This window comes from Poecile atricapillus, chromosome W (genome assembly GCF_030490865.1).
Source record: "Poecile atricapillus isolate bPoeAtr1 chromosome W, bPoeAtr1.hap1, whole genome shotgun sequence".
NCBI classification, from domain to species: Eukaryota; Metazoa; Chordata; class Aves; order Passeriformes; family Paridae; genus Poecile; species Poecile atricapillus.
The window spans coordinates 18,271,797-18,290,518 of record NC_081288.1 but is presented as its reverse complement, the minus strand read 5'-3'; the positions used below and the strand labels follow the sequence as shown (position 1 = coordinate 18,290,518).

Here is an 18,722-nt window from a genome sequence, read left to right as displayed (position 1 = left end):
CAGCAGATTGTCTGCTTATGTGCTTTCTCTTCATTGCTTAACCACCTGAGAACAGACCACTGCAGAGACCCTGCTCTACTGCTATTTCACACAGGGTACATCTGGGAATACATTCAGTACCACACTATTTCCAATCATTCATGGACTGTATTTCTCACTATTAAAATGCAGCCATAAAAACATTTTAATACTGCTATTAAAGTAACTGACTGTAAATGCCACGTGTAATCCAGCTCTTCTCCTGGCTTTATTTAATTTTAAGCATTCACAATGTGGTTTTGATCCATCAGGAAAATGCTTGGACTCTGGTTTGAAACCTGCTGGGAAAAAAACCTTAAGTATCTGCATATCAGTTAAGGTTTTGAGTAGAGTGAAACCAGGGGAGCACCAGGGAGGGTAGTAGAGAAAATCATACAGAGCAGAAAAAAAACCTCTTGAAGTTTCAGAAACAGAAAAATTAAGACCAGGACAAATATTCACAGAAGTTGCTTTTTATTATGGAATTAGGTTTTCTGCCTAGGTAAATATTTTATTATGCTGTTTATAATCCAAACTCCTACTATAATGTACTAGAGTACAGGAGTCTGAAAAAAAATTGAAATAGTCTGCTTTTGTCATCCAAAAGGACAGACTGCTACATGCAGGATGTTAGGATACTTCTACAATAAAAGTAGAAGTTAAAAGTACAAAAGACAAACAGTTTTACTGGCTTTTTTCAGCCTGAATGTGTTGCTTAGGTGATGCTAGAACATCATTTCTCATACCACAGTGACAGGTAAATCAGTAAATTAAATATTTAACCTGATGTATTTTAAAACAGACTTGATCAATAAACATATTTTTTAAGAGGTTTTTAAAAACTACCAGAGCACATCAGCTCTTAGAACTGTGCAATGAGGGGGAAATGTCCAATTGTGCAAATTTTTCCTGCTTTCTGGGACAGACCTTCTGATCTTCCCATGCCTTGGCTGAAATGACTGAAGGCAGCGTTAGTGGAGAGCAGCCACTACGCACCACATCCCTGGGGCACACGTGACTTCTCACCTTCAGCTTCTCTCTGTGTCAGCTCACAGGCAGCACAGGTAACCCCCACAGGGGGAGGGCAGCAGCCACTGGAGTCTATTTGAGGGCAGAAGCTGCAGTTTTGATGAGCAGTGGCTTAGCTGCCTCCAGGATGTCCAGTTCAGGGTCCAGTGAACGTCCCAACCCTTCCAGGACCATGATGGCAAAGATGATGGAAGCAAAATTGCTCTCGAGCTTCACCTAGAACCACAACAGACTGAATGGTTCAGTGGACATTATTCTGTACACCTTAAACCAAAGTACCAGCTCTGCCTAAGGTGAGTGGGAAGGGAAGAAGCTGGGGAGAGCATTTGCACACCTGAAACTATAAGGCAGCTTCCACCAGTTGGACTGTGCAGCCCTGTGGCTGACAGCCCTGGTTCAAACCACCCCTAGGTTCAAACCACCATAGGTCTTTTGATTTCCAAAGTTGTTTGCAACTGTGGAAACTGTCCCCCAAATAATCAGTTATAAGGAGGTATCTATAGTCTAAGGGACTATAAAAAAGGCAGGAAAAACTTTGTGTTACAAAAATACTCTTTTAGTAAACAATATCAACCATTAAATGGCAGAGTGTGTATAAGACCTGAGAAACAGCACGCCTGCAACACTTGGATGCATTCCTGCGGTTCCTCTCCTAGCAGTTTGTTTCAGAAGTCAGTCCCCATCCTTGTTAGCCCCTCATGTTCCCAGCAGTTCTCCCTCTCCAGATGAACTTCCAGCTATTAAAGACAGACAGGGACAGGACCTCACCTTATGGGTCATCAATAGTTTGAAGACACTTGAGAGGAGATTTCCCACCTGAAGCTGGAATACACAAGGAGAATTTAACAGCTGATCAAAAACTTTTGTTGCGGTTTTCAGTGCCAAGTTGCACTGAATTGCAGGGAAGTGAGACAGTGACATGGTGCACTTGCCTTTCCCAAGGCAATGGTGTTGCCCCGGACCTTGGTCACAAGTTCTGCCATCTCAGCCTTGAAGCGCTCGATGTCCTGGCACTGATTGGCACGGGCGTGGTGGAGGATCAGCTCTGCCACCCTCTCCCCCTGAGAAACAAGTTGAACAGCACAATCAGAACCTGATCACCGGGGACTTGCAATCAGATGCTTGCAGTTACTGCTTTTGGTTGCTGAGAAGTGCCCCTGGCAGCACAGAATGGGCCTGGATACAGGGTTTAGCATGGATTCTTTGGCATGCTTTGGCAGACCAAGACAAAATGTGTCCCTCTTTGAGGTGTGTCAGTGAGCCCTTCACCCTGCAGCTCTGAGAGACAGCAACAGGCAACTAGGCTTAAGTAGCATAAGCACAATGCTTGTTCTCAGAATGAACAGGAGACACCAGCACTGGGTTCTCTAGTCCATCTAACAGTGAGTTTCAAGGAGGGAGGAGGATAATGTAGTTGCCCTGATATGGAGGAACCTAGCAGAGGTCAGACCCCTCCATACACACACACACCTGTTTTCCTTCCTCTCCTCTACAGATGCTGACAACAGCAACAAGGAGGAAGGCATATAGGCCTTCCAGCAGCAAGGCTGGGGAGGGGAACATGTGTGGCAGATGTAAACCCATTCTCTCTTCTTCTCTAGCAAAACCTTGCAGATTCTAACTTGGCAGTCAGAATTTAATTTAAGTTAGTTAAGTTAGAAATAGCATTAACAGCAGTAGCACTCCTAACCAGGAAGGGGCAGCCAGTGCTTCACATTTAGCCCCTTCTAGTTCCTGGGGCCCTGAAATTGCTGCACTCTGGCAGCCTCCTTGCTGCAGCTGAGCAGCTTCTCCCTGTGTTTGGGGATAAGATGCTAGCAAGGCTTCTTGTCCCTCTTACCATTTTAAGGGGAAATGGGAAACTCTCCCTTTGGCCATCCACAGCCATCTCCCTTCCCCAGCCTCAGCTTGCCAGCCCCATGCCAGGGAGGGGCCTCACCTGTCCCTGGACCACAGCAGTGAACACGGCGCGGAAGTTCTGCATGTCGGCGCTCTGCAGCTCCGCCACGATCCCTGCATCCAGCAGCACCAGGCACAGCTGCCGCAGGGGCGGCCGCGCTTCCAGCGCCAGGGACTCACACAGACCCGCCTGCTCCGGCCGGGCCGCGCCTTGAACCAGGATGTTCCCGGGGTGCAGGTCGGCGTGGACAAAGTTGTCAACAAAGATCTGGAGGACAGGTGAGTGTGAGAGCAGCTCGTTCCAAGCAAACCTGGTCACACCAAAGCCCCCAGGCAAACGGCTCAGGGCTGTCTGTGGCCTGTTCTCTTCCATTACCCATGATGGGGCACCACCACCCTTGGCAGCACCACAGCAGGTGGCTTCTGCTGGAGACCAGCTCTGGTACTCACTGGTACTCAGAGCTGTGTGAAGGAATCCAGTGTTTCCTAGAGGTCAGGTAGGACAGCCAGGAGCCCCAGCAGGGAATGGCAGTGCCCCTTGGCAATCAGCCCTAAATTGAGGCACACTGGTGGGCCTTAGCAAAGAGCAAAGCAGTAAGAATAGGCCGTTTGCCATTCAGTGGCAAAGGTTATAGTGAATGGTTAAGTTTGTCTAGTGCAGGACACCAACCCACATTGCAAGTGTATTGAAAAGTAAGGAAAACAAGAGAAGAGGAAATAAATCTGTGTAGCTCTTCTCTGACTCTGCTAGCAGTTTGCACCAGAAAGGACTGGCAAAAGGACAAGAACAAAACAGTAATTCCCACCCCACCACGACCCTCCTGGTGACCTGGGCAGGCCTTCCTGCCCCAATGAGATTATCTTTGCAGTTCATGGATTTCTCCTATGCATTTGTACAACTGACATGTAAATAATTAGAGCTGTGTGAAAAAATATGGTGTTGCCTGGAAAGAATGACTTCTGCTAATTTTATGTCCTCCTTATTGAGAAACCCTACACAATAGACCCATATTCATTCTTGTGCACTCATGACTACATAATCTCTGTCATAAGCTACTCATCTTTCTGCTTTCCACAGTTAAGAGTCCAAATTATTTCACCATTCTGGTATGGAAGCCATTCCACTTGAGTAATCATCCTATCTGCCTTCTTCTGCACCTCTTCTAGTTCTACTACAGCCCTTGAAATGGAGAGTCCTGGACAGCAAGGGACTAGAGCTGCAGAGTACTCAAAAAAGAGGTATCTGTTTTACTTAAAGACATAATGTTGTTTCTTCACTCTTTAATTTTTTTCTACTCCTACATTTTGAAACCAATCTTAGCATAAAACTATTCTGGTTCCAGCACTGCTTTTCTGAGAGGTAAAAGCTATTTCAGAGCCTGTCATACTACCTGGAACCAGAACTGGAGTTTCACTATTGCCCTAGCACAATGCTGCAGTTAGCAGGAGCATTTCATCTGACACACACTGCCCACACACTCAGTACTGTCAGGAGCTTTTGCAACTCTTCTCTGCTGGTTCTTGTGGCTCCTCAAGACACTTGTACCACCTCCTCAACACTCCTTTCCAGATTATTTGGGATTATTTCAGCTACAGAACAAGTAGATAGCCAGAAGCTGAATCTGGCCAGGTTTGTTTGTCTTTACTCCAGATTTAGTTCTCCCTAACAAAAAGGCAGTTTTAGAGGAGTTGATAAATGAAGAAACCAGTTTTCCCTTAATCACATCCACAATCCCTGCAGAGCACGTGACATTTGCTAATAATGTTGCACTTTAAGGTATTTGGGCAATATGTGAATATTCATTGAATGGATGAGTGGGTGTCCTAAGCAAAGGCTGACCGAGGTGCACAGGCCAGTCCTGCTGTGTGCAGGCAGATGGCCCCTCTGCAGTGGCACAGCCCTGTGTCAGAGCCTAAACGGGGGTGTCCAGCCCAGGCTTTACCCACACAGGGTACAGGTAGGAAGCATACTGTCTTGTTATCCAAACAATAGCTTCTGCAGGAAAAAAACCTTCACTTGCAGCCCCAGCCAAGTGCCTACCATCTTCAGTAGCATGTCCATGCCCATCTTGGCCAGTCTCTGCCGCAGCTCCGTGTCAATCTCCACGTGCAGGTAGCGTGAAATGGGCTCACTCTCCTGAAACAGAGACAGAGCTGAGTCAAACACCTGCTGCATCCCACCTTCAAACACACCTTTACCTGGGTGCCACAAGTTGGGGGAAGGTGATGATAATAGCCTAGAAAGGACTTGCCTTTGGGCAAGGAAAGAGGCTGTACCTAGTGTGATGGAGAACGTGAGAGAACCAAGGGTTTGTTCCTTGGAAAGACAGATGGTATTCCAGGGACAGAAACACCCTTGCCATGGTCACATGCAGGAAAACTAAGCCTGAGAGTAGCTTTGGTCTGTGACTCGAACATCCACAAGGGAAGTGAATCAAGGATCAGAAAGTGTCAGATTGCTGAGCTCCTTTCTTTGACCCACCACAGAGGAGAGGTTAAGTGTGGTGGTTTGCAAAGCACAGGCAAGCACATGGTGGCTGGACACACTGCTGGTCTGCTTGGTTTCAGTCCAAGTGTTCACTTCTATATGCAGTTGTCTGCTATCTGTCTTCAGGGATGCACTGACTGCAAACAAAAAGAGTGGAAGAGACTCTAAGGAAGGACATCAATCTCCTTAAGCAAATAAGAAAAATGCATCCTTCTGCCTCTGATCCTTCCCTCTCAAAAAGAAACATCTCCTTGACATGTTCTCCTTGGGGCCTTCTCACGCTACCATCGCACCCAGACCCTGCAATTCTTACCTCAAATGTTTCCACTAGAACATCTGCCGTTACCAAGGGCCAAAGCGGGGTTGGAAACTTCACAAAATCGACATCTAGGAAATTTTGTCGGAAGCGCTCCAGATTTCTGGCTTCGTAGCGTAAGTCAATCTCAAGGGAGAAAGAGAAAAGCAGGCTGGAAATTAGATTCAACTAGGATTAGATCTTCAGGATCCTGTGTGAGTTGCAATACTCAATACCAACACAACCATTCAGAAAGCCAGAACAGAAACAAAATAAGAGTGGTGCTTTTTGCACGCTCATAGCTGCCCTGATGGAAGAGGAGCAGACTGGGTAATGGATGGTCCACAGCCAAACACCTTTGAAATACGGGTGCCTTACTAGAGGCACGGTGTCTCAAAATAAACCAGGACCTTGCTAAATTCAAAAATACAACAAGATCCTAAACTGAATCTATCCTGAACCAAAGCCTGCTGTCCAAACGCAAGGCAGGCAGACAAGATAGAAGAACTGCAGCCCCAGCCTCACTTGATGGATAGGCAGCCACATCAGAAAGAAATCTAATGTAACACATACAAAATAATCCATTATGCCAAGTCCAGGCTCTGGTTCCTCAGTGAGCCAGTGTCTTGACAAGGGCATCTCTCCTACTGTCTGCTACTGCTCAAGGAGGCAGGATAACCTTGCCCCACCTCCCTTGTCTGGCATTGGGGAATACTTCCTGTTCATTCAAAGGGAAAAAGCTACAATGAGGTTATCAGATGTTCTCCTAACCCTCAATCTTCTGCACATCCACCCAAGCTCTGCTAAACTGGTACAAATGGCCTCAAGTCACATCTGACCACGGTCAACAGTTCCCAGCATGGATTTCCTGTGTAGAGGTTTTGCAATTGCAGAAAATAATTAAGGTTTTCAAAAGCTTGTTACAGACTCCAGACACTGCAATCTAGATACAAAAATGAAATTAGCAGATAATGGCTCATTTTATAGAAACATAAGCCTAATTAAGCCTGCAGTGAGATCTTTGTCAGTTTGATAGTACCAATATTTCAGGACTGTGTCTTTAGAAGACATCAGTAAATCAGGATGCTTTCAGATCTGTTTGCAAAATTTTACTGACACTGTGAGTCTGATGATAATACAAAGTAGAATGTGTTATTAACTTCTGTGAAAACATTATTTATGCCTGTATCTATCTATCTCAGTGCTAAAAAACATGATTAGTGAGCACAGACTGCAAACATATATGTAAAACTATAGAAAAAAACCCACATGCCTGAGCACTTGCTTGGAGAAATTCTTTTCTAAGGAGTCTCACCAGCGTTCACTTTTCACAATGCTGCAAAAAGGACTGTGACTATGACTAGCTAGCCATTCAGGCTGTCCACCAGAAAACACATTCAAAGTCTAAACATCATTTTCAAAGTTTAAAAAATAATTTTAGATCTAATAAAGATGTTTTTTCATTGCTTTGCTACTTTGTGAGCATATAAGCTTTCCTACAGTAATGTTATGTGATTTGATTAGACTAAAGAACAGAAGTAAAGAACAAGCCAGCCTTCATCTGACCATGTAAAATGCAGTGGTGTGAACAGAGCTAGAGCCAGCCAGCAGCAAGACAAAGAGCAGTTTTGTTTCAGTAGCTGGGGACTATGGCCTGGTGCATACCTGCTGCATCATAAGCTTCTCAAACTCCTCCACAATCTCTGTCAGACTGAGCCACTTGAACCCAGGGAGAAGTCCAATGATGCGGCTGCCCATCTTCATGAGAAACAGATCCATCTGGACTTGGTGGACCAGCCCAGGGTGCAATACCTGCACAGGAATGAGCAGTGGCAACATCAATCCCCCAGACTCTCAACTTCCATCAGCTCAAGTGATACATTTCAAATATACAGAACCCAGCTTTATTAGAATGGGAGGCCACCACTTTCCTTGACTAGTCCTCAGTAGAACTCACATTTTGCCATTGATTAGGTTATAGAGAAATATTATATCATTGTCAAATTCAGTGTATCTGTGCTGGAGACTACAGTCTCGCCCAAAGACATTCTTCACCACTTTCAGTCTCACCCTGTCCCTGATTAGTATTTGAAGCTAATCAAATATAAGGTTTCTTTAAATAAACTTTGCTGGAACACACCTATGTGTTTCAGATTTCTTCGTGTGAGCAGAGAAGGAGGTTTGCTGTCTGGAAGGTGCAATCAACCTTAATACTGATTCTTTTAGTGTAAATTGGGCCCTTGGAGGCATTCTTAGTACCCACGTGCCCCATCGAATCTTGAGCTCTCCTGTCTGGGAAGAGCTGGGGCCACCGCAAGTGTAGATTGTGGCTGGCTGGAACAAAAGAACACCCAGAGAGACAGCATCCCTTCTTGCTCTACCTGGGCCTAGCCAGCTGCTCCTCTCCACGGGAGTTAGAATGTGACGAACCTTATCCAGCACGCTCCACTTCCACACATCTACCATTCAGGCACATGACTTACTTTAATGGCTACAGGCACGAGGTGTCTGGCTGATGACGGATTTGCGCTCAGCAGCGGCTTGGCCCCCTGCTCCATAAGGGACATCCTACTCACGGGACTTCCCTGGGAGCAGTCTGCAGAACTCAGTTCCTCCCTGCTCCTCTCATCCCGTATCTCCTTGCTCTTCCTCCTTCTCAGCCACCCGAGGAGGCCTCTAAAGCCTGACACTTCCCACGCTTCAAAGGCGGACCTGAACTCCGAGCGTGGCTCCAGCTCCTTGGCCCTGGAGCCGGCAATGGCAGCGAGGTCGGCATAGGCTTTATACACCTGGGCAACGCAGCCCGAGCCGACCGGCTCCCGGCTCGGGAACGTGAGGACGCCCATCCACTCCTCACCGAAGGCCTTCCTCAAGAGCTCGTCGGTGTGGCCCCACGGGTGCGGGCTCACCTCGACGTGCAGCTTGGAAAACTCATCACAGAAGGCCTCGGAGAAGAGGTCCCTGCGGGTGCTGGCCCACTGGCCCAGCTTGACACACGTGGGGCCGGCGGCCTCGGCCGCCCTGCGCAGCAGCCGCAGCCACCGCGCTGCCACGCCGGGCCACAGCCGGCTCAGCGGGTAGAGCAGCAGCAGCGGCCCGAAGCGCAGCAGGAGCCCGCAGGCGCGGACACCCAGCCGCAGCACCAGCGCCAAGCGCCGCAGCAGCCCCCGGGGCGGCCGCTCCGCGCCGCGCACCGCCGCCCACGCCGGGCCGCGCTGTCCCGGCCTCTCCTTCCAGCCGGTCCCGGCGGGCACGGCCGCGGGCACGGCCAAGGCCAGGGCGCCCCAGCGCCCGGCGAGCGGCCCGGAGCGCCCCGCGCCCACCCGCCCGGGCAGCGTCGGCCGGATCCTGGCCGCGGCGGCGCGCGCGAGCAGCGGGAGCGGGAGCAGCCGCGCGGCGCCGCCTGCCACCATCGCGCGCGCTCCCGCCACCACCGCGCGCGCACCCGCCGCCCGCCCCGCCGGGGGCAGGGGGCGGGAGGGGGCCACGCCCAGCCAATCGGCGCTCCGGAGTGCGGAGAAGCCCCGCCCCTTAAAGGGCCAGCAGCGAGAGCCTGGCGGGAGCTTGCGCGCGGGCACGCGGGTGGCACCCGAGCGCCGCGAGGGGGGCGCGTGCCCGAGCTATCCCCTCAGCACCGGGAGCGTCCCCTCGGGACCGGGCTGTAGTGGACGGGGACAGGCTGGAAGGGGCCGCGCTTGGGCCGGGGACCTTCACACCTCCATCTGTTTTGAACCGTAGAAACACTGAATATCCTGAGCTGGAAGGGACCCGTCGGGATCATGGCGTCCAGCTCCCGGCCCCGCACAGGACACCCCAAGGGTCACCCCACGGGCCTGAGAGCGTTGTCCAAACGCTTATCGAGCTCTGTCAGGCTTGGTGCTGTGACCACTGTCCTGGGGAGCCTGAACCAGTGCCTGACCACGTCCCGGGTGAAGAACCTTTCCCTAATACCCAGTGTTAGATCAGGGGATGGAAGCCCCTTTGCAGGTTTGAGGCATTCCTGGCCAGGTGCTCTCCCGCCATGAGCCTGTGACCCGATCAGCCTCGGGAAGCCGTGCCAGTGACAGCTACTGGACAGTGACAGCAAGTCAGGACTTTCTATGTTTCCCCGGAAATCTTTCAGTCCGCAGCCAGATTTTCACTCAGCTGCGCTTTGCCCTGCGGGGCTCGACACCGGCAGCCCCCGCCGCCTCCCTCGGGCACCCCGCTTCCCCCGGGCGGGCAGCACAGGACACTCCATGCCCGGAGCGAGGGGCGGGCGCGGCCGCCTCGGCGGCGGGGCGGGACGGGACGGGGCGGTGCTCCCGCCGGAGGGCGGCCGGGGCCGGGGCCGGGGCCGGTGGCGGCGGGGGCGGGCGGGGAGCCCCCAGCCGCGGGTCCGCAGCCGCCAGCCCGGCGCCGGGCGCCGCCGCCGTCATGCCGGGCCACGGCCCCCCTGCTCCGCTGCCGCCGCCGAGGAAGGTAGGGAGGCGCCGAGGGGACGCTAAGGCGGGAGAGCGGGCAGAGATGCCGCTCCAAAAAAAAAAAAGCCTCTTAATTCCCTCTTCCCTTCCGCCCCCCAGCTGGCTTTTCTTCATCCCCGGCTGCAGAGAGGGAAAGCGGGGGCCGGCAGCCGAATCCCCCCGCGCTCCCGGGCGCCGCCGCTTTCCCGCCGGGACGGGGAGGCTGCTGCTCCCGCCGGGCGCCGGAGGGCCGGGCCCGCTGCTGGAGCGGGGCTCGGCCGGGGGGAGAGGGGCGAGCCAACCTGGGGAGCTGCTGAAAAGTCGACCCTGAAAAGAGTCGAGAAAGAGTGCTGAAAGAGTCGGGAGCGGCGGGGCGGAGGAGCAGCGGCAGCCCCGCCACCCAGCACGGGGCCCCTGAGTGAACTCAACCCTGCCTCGGTCTCTAGCACAAAACAGAGAAGGACACGCTAAACACATTCTTTGGAGGAAGCCCGGGCCCTGCTGGAGCAAACAGCCTGAGTTCTCGGTTCGGCAAAACCCTGAATCCCCCGGTGATATTAGCCCTGCACTTCTCTCTCTCCCTCTCCCTCTCTGCTTTCCTCTTACTTTGCCTTCGGCTGAAGGAGCTCCTGCAGTTGTGTGCAGCCTGTGGCTTATCAGGGTGGCACGTCTCCCTCCCGGTGGGGATCGGTGGGAGTGTTCACCTGTCCTGGGGAGAAAAACGCTTTCTTGCCTTGCCGCTCTCGTACCCAGGGATGATGAGCGCTAATGGGTTAGGGATGGAGTTGTCGGAGGGGAATGTTGTTTGAGAAGGGAACAAGGAAGAAGTTACAGCTGACTGCTGCCGTGATCCCAAGGTGTCAAATGCAAACTGGGAGGTAAAACCATGTCAGTTGTATTTGGGACACTTTCAGAGGTTTTGGCTTTTTGAGTGTCCAGCGAGCATGTCTCTTGATGCTTGGTGCAGGAAAAATGATGGTCATGGGGAACTGAGGCTTTCTTTTTTGCTTGGGTCTGCACTGGAGCCTCCTCACAAGAGCAGCGACTAAGTGCTAAACATGGGCCCTTAATTCTGCTCTTTACAAGAACACCTCTTTTTTCCAAGACAGGTCAGCAAGTTGTTCCTGACCCTGAGTTATTCCCAGCCACCTTTTTTCTTGCCATTTAAGTAGCTGTTTAAGTTTGTTGCTTTTGGAGAAGAGCATCTCCAGCCTGGAACTCAGCTGGGAGGATAAAGCTGGGATGACCGGAGGGATTTCCATGTGGCTTTTATTTGCTACTGTGAGGGGAGCTGCTGGTGTTGGTGGTGGATTAAAAAGCTGTTTTCTGTGTTGGTTGCCACCTTACTGACCGCTGGTTCTTGGTGTGCGGTAGTGAGGTCCAGTAATGTGTACTGGCTCTATTTTCTGCACCACCAAAAAGGGAGTTGTTATTGCATCCTGGCAGAGGAAAAGAATGCATTTCCTCCACCCTTGTATTCTGAATTGTTGTCATTGGGGTAGTGTTCGTGGGGTTTGGTGCATGTCAGGTTTGAGGGGTTTTGTTTGGTTGTTGTTTGGGTTTTTAAAATAATCCAGGCAGTGTTTCAGCCTCTGAAAATGAGTAACTACTATGTTGGGTCGGGCTTGGAAGCAACTGAAAACGCTAAGTATGGAAATGAGAGGAAAGCCACAGGATTTCCCAGGGTAATAAGGCGCCTTTTTGAGAAAACGGAAGAGAAAGCACTGAAAACGAAGGGCGCTGGAGTGGCTGGGGATGTAAAAAGCAGAGTAAAGATTTATGGCTCTGCTGGGACCACTCTCTGCCGCGTGGGTGAGAAGGTTGTGCACTGAAGCCTGGCACATCCATGTCCTAGCAGTCCACGCAGAAGATCCTCCCTGTTCATCAGCTCAGATCCCAAGTGCAGTGCTCCTTGTAGAACACAAGTGCATGTGGAGTGTCCCAAAGCTCTGCTTTCGGTACTTCCCCCAACTCGCTGCCTTGGGAAAGCTTTTAGGACATTTTGTCTGCAAAGACAACCCTCTGTGTGTGTGCTCTCTGTTCTTGAGAAACAAGAAGAGCATTTAGATCCTTTGTCAGACACTTACAATAGGCTTATCTTTCTCCCATGCTTGGTGTATTTACATGTTAGAAATGTTCATTTTGACAAGGAGATAATAAATAAAGACCACGTAAGCTGTGTTTTTCAGAGATGATCTTAATCCAGGAGTAGCTTTTTCAATGAGTTGTTCTTAATATCAGCCATAACAACTAATTCATACAGAAAGGACTTAAAATCTCTATTTTGCTGCGTGCTCTAGGAGCACAGAAGCAAGCTCAGTCCTTCCCCAGGTTTAAGAAATGCATTGATTAAATCATCACACAACAGTCTTTTAAAGATGGAGAGGTGCTGGGCATTTCAGAAGTGTCTGATAAGTGCTGTGTCCTTTTGGATCCCCTGAATGCATCATTCAAAGCAGCTGGTTCTCCCTTCCTTTTGTAACACCTGACATTTATTTCCTGGCTGGAACTGTGTGGAAGCTGCTCCTTCCTAAGTGGAGGCCAGACCAAGGGGAGAAAAGGCAGTGTAGTGCACCATTAAGCCCAAGAGAGTGGAGAAGAACCTCTCTTAAACTCTTGTTGAAGCTGGTTAATTGTGATGATCTAAGGCCTTCAGAGCTGGGGCGTAAGCTCTTTCAGGAAGCATTTTTTAGCGGAAGGATTTAAGTACTAGTGGCTGATATGTCTGTTGGCAGGATCCCAAGAGCTGGCTGGAAGAGGCCTCTACTATGAAAGAAATGCTGAAATAGGACTTTTAATGCACTTGCATAGCAGTTCCTTACAGGCTGAGAAGACTCTCCAGAGGGAAGGAGGGATGGGATGGAGCTGGAAAGAAATTTCTTGTTTCATTCAAGTCTGGACAGTAAATGAGTGATCCTGGCTTTGCTTAGACACAGCTCAAATAACATTGTATCTGAGTTATCTGTAAGCACCTTTTTACAGCACAAACCAGGAAAAGAGTGTTTTCTTGACTGTGGCTCTGAAGTGCAGTGGAAAAGGCAGTAGCATGTTGATCTTGCTAATGGGATTTTTTTTCTGGTCTTCACCTTGGAGATGCTTTATCAGCTCCTGGAAACTGAAGCAGAGGCTGAAATGTGAGGATCTACACGACATTTGGGGACGGCTTTAGCCCAGGTTTTAGTGAAGATGACCACATGACTGAACTCCCAGCTTCATGTGCTTTTGAAATGTAGCTTCTGCAGGGGCCTTGGTTGACCTTGAAGTGGGTGCCTGAGACAATCTAGAGTCCCTGGAGTCTCTGACCTCTACATCCTGGGATTTCAACTGAGGCCTGTGTCCTTTGGTGGAAGGCTAGCACTGAGCAGGCTGAGAACCGATTCAAGGTCTCTGTATATAAAGCGCTAAAAGGCATCATCACTGTCTTAAATAAATATTTGAGGTTCTATAGGCTGGTTCTATTCAAGATCTCTCACAGCCTTTACATGGTTCAGTTGCGTCAAAGTGCTCTGTGTCTGCGGGCATGGCACTGATGAGGTGAAAGTCATAATTCCCCAGGCCTTTCTTGATCAAAGCAGTGGATACTTACCTGCCACTTGTGTAAGTTTTCACCAGTTCATATCTTTCAGTGAGCTGGGAGCTCAGTGGGAACTCATGGCAGCAAGACACCCACCTTTGGGGCTCTGCCATCAGGATGGTCCAGTCCCTGCTGTGCTGAGACAGCTCTGAGCTGCTCTGAATCCTATGATGTGGTTCCAGCCCGTCATCCTTGCATTTGCTCACAGAGGCTGTGCTCTTGGGATAATCCTGGCATGATGGCTGGGGTGCTCCTGTGCTGAAACACAGGAATACAACTCCCCTGAGTTTGCACTGCTGTGAGATAAATACATTGCCTAAACATTTTCTGGGCAAATGCGGGGTCCTGTGTGTGCGCAACAAAAACCCCAAAAGGGAGCTCATGGGAAATCTTCCTTGCAAGAAGTTTGAAACACTGTGACTCCTTTCTTTTATGCTGATAACAGGTATTGAGGGCATAATTTCTATCTTTTTTGAAAATAGATACCTTCAGCTTTACCTGTCCCATGGTAAAGCTGAAGGAAGTCAAGCACAGTTAGAAGGGCAGAGGCTTGAAAGAGTAATGTCGTGCTGGAATGAATGCTGTGAGTGCTGGTGTAATCTTCATTCTTTGCTTCAGTGCTTTTCCCCCTCCCCAGGTTAGGGAAACCAGCTGCAACTGGCATAGTGTTACTTTCAAGGATTTAGGAAAGCAAATGCAAGATTTAGTGGTGATTTAAGGTCAGTTTTTACTGACTAAACTTGTTAGGAGCTGATATGTCTGAGGCCTTCTTAGGGCAGGATTGTCATCCCAGTGCTGGGGCACTGCCAGTTAGGTTTGCTTGGGGTCTTCTGGTTCTCTTGTTTTTAATGTCTGGTGCAAACAAGAATTTGGCTTGACTGTTTTACCTGCATGTGCTGTTACACATGACCTTTGCTGAATGTGAGATGCATCTGTGTCTGCCTTCTAACAAGCAATTCCTTGGCTGGGGTAAAGGCTCAGGCTGCTCACTGGGAGCAGGAGGGCCAGGAGGGGAGATGTTTGCACTGCAGCCAAGCTGCTGTGTCCTGCCTGGGCAGGAGCTGCTGGTCCTCAGTCCCCCTTGCACTGCAGGCAGAGCTCTGGCTCAGCCCTGTGCTCCTGGGCTGGGAACTGGCAGTGTTTACGTGATGAAAGGGAGCAGAAGATGGCTTTTCCTGAGCTCTGCTTTTGCCCATACATGTGCTGGCCCAGGGCCAGAATGGAAACTCTGTCCTCATGAGTTGAGAGAGGGAGATGGGAGGAGCGAGAGATGAAGAGGGGCCCAGAAGCAGAGGGAGTTAAAATAAAAACACCAGCTCACATAGAGAAAAGCCTGTAACAGATGGCCCTGGCCATCCACTGGGTTCTTCATGCAGTTGGTTCCACATGCAGTGCTGACAAGACCTCACCTAGAAGCCTGAGTGAGGGGCCTGGACCACTTTGAGATGTGCAATGGAAGATCAGAGTAAAAGGCAAAAGGAGGGAAGCTAGACAGGTACACCAGGTGTGGTTCAGCCCTCTCTGATGGTGATGCCTGAAGTGGACTCTGGGACTTGCTGCTACTGGTGCTGTGCCACTAATAAGGCAGGTGCTGCCATGTGAGCCATTGTAGGAGCACTGCTTTGTTTTCAAGTGTGGCATCCTTTAACTGTGGCCAGTCTTGCCTCCCCTATAAAATAGCACTGCTAATGCTGGTGGAGGTTTGTTCCACTGCTCTCATTCCCTCTAGAATATATGCAGCACAGAGCTATTGATCTGAATGGAGCCTGGTGTAAATATAGGTTCTGCCAGGAGGTGCTGTATTTTCCGATGCCCTTCTCCTCATCAGGCATCATGGTAAGTAATCAGATTGGCTGAACAGTTCAGCATATGAAGTGCTGACCTTGCTTGGAAAGGTTTTGCCTTGGTAGGATATCTGTGCAGGAGACTGTGCCTGGCAGAAAAGCTGGTCTTGGGAGAAGCACTCACAAAAGCTTTACTCTGAGCTCATTTGAAAATCTGTCCCAGACACTTAAAATGTCAAGAGCTGATGATGTTTAAGGGAAGCTTGAGTGGGGAAAGGTGCCACCTCACTTGGAAGTGGTTGAAGGAGTTCTGGATGAGACCCTGCCAGACCTAGAGACTCCTGATCCTACAGATCCCAGAGAGCAGATGGCTCCTGACCAAGTTCAGGCACTTAAGTTGTGTTTCCAGAAACTTACTGGGGACTCTGGCAGTCCACTGGGGAGACTGTTTCAGGGGGCAAGGACTTGCTGTTCTTTGTAATCAGAGCCACTTTAAATAGCTGGATGCTCTGTGTTTTAATTAGATTTCCCTTTGGGAATAAAAGTGGTGAAGTGTTTCTGCGATCCTGCCACATTTAAACATTCTGTACTGTGCCCCCAGTCTGGCAAATCATTTAGGCAGACACGTAGGTCTCGGTGCATGCTTAAATCCACCCATCCAAGTGCTTTGGCTCCCAGTGCAGGACATCATTCCTGCTCTGGGAAGTTTGGAACCGGACTTCACGCAGCCTAATTGGAGGTAGCAATATGCTTTGAGCATAGACTTAAAATTAAGCATGTGCTTAAGTGTTCTCCTCATCACAAGAGGTCTCTCACTCACCCACATGTATTCTGTAGAATCATTTTGTATTAGCAGCACTCTTGAACGTGGATTTTCTCTTCTTACCCTGCAAGGCCCTTGCCAAGCGCTTGCTGATAAGCCCTGTTGCTGTGAGCAGTTCAGGTGAGATGCTGTCACAGGCCTGGTATTTTGGCAGCATTGTGGATAGGCATGCATGTGTGAATGATTAAATCAACCCATCGGGGTGTCATCTGGAGAGGAACAAATGCTGAGCTTGCTTTGCAGGCGAGGGGGGAGGATGAGATCCCGCTCTAGTTTTTGCTGAAAGCTTTTCCCCTCTGCAGATGTGCAGCTGCTGCAGCTCTCTGCCAAAAGGCGGCCGTGACTTTCAGAGCTGGGGAACGTGCACACATCTGTTTGCAGAGGAGAGCAGCAAAGGGGCTCGGCTCTCCTGTCCCAGGGGATTATGTCCTCGTGATAGATGGTGCTGACTGTCATGGAGGGAAATGGCAAATTTCACGGGACACTGAGAGGGCACTTCATAAATACGAGTTTGCTTGCTGGTGTCAGCCAAATGCCACCTTTCTAAATTAAAAAGGAAAGAGCTTCCAGAGACTTTTCAGACTATTGGAGATTTCTCTTTAAAAGCATTAAGCCCCTGCAGAAGATGTGTGTTTTCTACATGCAAAAATACAATGTGTTTCAGCTGCAAAGGATGCTGTGATCCCAAAGGCTTCACAGGGCTTTTGGGTAAGAGTTGAGTCTTAGGTTATCCAGAGCTCAGAGTGGCTTAGTAGCAAAGAGAAATAAATGCCCCTTACTAAAACTGAGACGGAAGTCTCTGCACCGGCACATGTAGCCCTTCAAAAATTAGCATTCAGCCAAAACCAGACCCTGGAGCATCCTCCACTATCTACTGATCCATGAGGGCTTTTTCCTTGAATTCAGAGTTTGGGATTAAGTAACTCAGAATTTGGTTTTCCCTGCCTTGACATGCTAGGCTGCATGTACAGCAATCCCCAGTCAAATTCTACAAGACAATTTGTTACTGTAAGGAAATGTGTAAGATATTGAGCTTTTTCCAGATGATGTCAGAAGCCCTGATCTATCTGGCTCTTGTTTCTCAGCTTTGTCAAACTCTTGAGAGAGGCCTGAGAGGTTTTCTACTGGGAAACCAACACATGGTAACTGCTTTTGCATCAGATTTCTGTCTCTGTCCCCTGAGATAACTGTGAGTGACTCCAGGTTGAAGTTTTGCCATGGTGTCACCTCTCACATAACAACCCTGTACTTGTGGTGGTGAAGGATACTGACAGCTATTGCTTCTTAGTTTGTGCTAAACCTTGCCCCATCAGTGTCCTCTTGTTTGCACAGCAGGAAACTTTCCTTATAGAATGATTTAGCTTACTCAAATTCAGTGGGAAACCAAGGTTTTGCCCCTGTTAAATTCATAAATTACTCCATTAGTCAAAGACAATTTTGAGTATATTTCAAGGAAAATTAGGATCACATCTAAAAGGCACAAATTTCATAAAATGTTGTCAGAATTTGTTGAGGTGGTTTTTTGGTTGCTTGGTTAATAGCTTATTCTGACATGTAATAAATACATTGCTTCAGTTCCACTTGCTTAATGTTTATTTGCATGGGGTAAAATCATTTTTCTCATCCAAAGTAATCTGGAAACATTATCAGAAACAGGAACTTGATGTTTTAGAGCAGTCAAGGACTCCAGCTGACCAGCAACCACTGCAGGAATACCAATTCAATCTTTTTCTGTCCTTCAAACCAGTGTTCCCAGAAGTCTAACCCAGTCCCTCTCACCATTCAAATTCAAAACAGCCTTACATTAGAATTTTACTATTATTACCATTATTTTATTTTTAACAAAATCAACTAGACAAGACTGAATTTGGAAGGGACCCACAGTGGTCATCTTGCCCAGCTGCCTGACCGCTTCAGGGCAGAAGGTGAGGCATGTTATTTAGGTCATTGACCAAATGCCTTTTACACAGTGACAGACATGGGACACTGACCACCTCTCTTGGAAATCTGTTCCAATGTTTGGCCACCCTCTGGGTAAAGAAATGCCTCCAAATATCCAGTCTGAACCTCCCCTGCTGCAGATTTGAGCCATTCCCACGTGTACTATCACTGGGTAGCAGAGAGAAGGGCTGAGCATCTTCCTGTGCACTTCCCCTCCTCAGGAAGCTGTAGAGAGCCTTGAGGGGTGTTTTATTTTTTCTTCAGGCTGGTGATCAAGATCTGCTTTTTGAAAAATCAAGCCTGACCTTGGATTACATTGAGGTTTTTTTTCTCTGCCTCTTTCTCTCTTTCCCTGCAAACAGGTAATCACCAACCCATTCTTTTTTTCCTGACAGACTTCAGCAGATTCAGCTGTTTCACTGTCTCTAT

At 49.3% G+C, this 18,722-nt stretch overlaps 2 protein-coding genes across 4 annotated transcripts in view; one reads left to right on the top strand and one right to left on the bottom strand.

Moving 5' to 3' along the window:
- Positions 1 to 479: 479 nt before the first annotated feature.
- On the bottom strand, positions 480 to 9,175 carry LOC131592277 (uncharacterized aarF domain-containing protein kinase 2-like). The gene is made up of 8 exons (XM_058863683.1): positions 8,213 to 9,175; positions 7,395 to 7,541; positions 5,748 to 5,876; positions 4,988 to 5,083; positions 2,987 to 3,214; positions 1,980 to 2,108; positions 1,816 to 1,869; positions 480 to 1,263 (listed from the first exon to the last, which is right to left on the bottom strand). Exons 1-8 carry the CDS (start codon positions 9,140 to 9,142, stop codon positions 1,120 to 1,122), a joined length of 1,857 nt encoding a protein of 618 aa, XP_058719666.1. The 5' UTR covers positions 9,143 to 9,175; the 3' UTR covers positions 480 to 1,119.
- Positions 9,176 to 10,052: 877 nt separating this feature from the next.
- The window catches only part of LOC131591400 (DENN domain-containing protein 2A-like), a 56,084-nt gene continuing 47,414 nt past the window's right edge, over positions 10,053 to 18,722 (top strand). The window contains exons 1-2 of one of the 3 annotated variants that reach the window (XM_058862053.1): positions 10,073 to 10,190; positions 10,292 to 10,697. The gene's annotated coding sequence lies outside the window, so the exon portion shown is untranslated. Of the gene's footprint in view, positions 10,191 to 10,291; positions 10,698 to 18,722 lie in introns of all 3 variants that reach the window. The other 2 variants (XM_058862052.1, XM_058862055.1) reach the window with 2 other exon arrangements.

What these genes read in the sequence shown, in the direction of transcription:
- LOC131592277 (XM_058863683.1), bottom strand. Translation starts at nt 9,142, where the DNA reads ATGGTGGCAGGCGGCGCCGCGCGGCTGCTCCCGCTCCCGCTGCTCGCG. An exon ending in CTGCTGTGGTCCAGGGACAG is followed by an intron (nt 2,109 to 2,986) that starts GTGAGGCCCCTC and finishes CTTGTTTCTCAG; the next exon opens with GGGGAGAGGGTGGCAGAGCT. An exon ending in AACTATTGATGACCCATAAG is followed by an intron (nt 1,264 to 1,815) that starts GTGAGGTCCTGT and finishes TTGTGGTTCTAG; the next exon opens with GTGAAGCTCGAGAGCAATTT.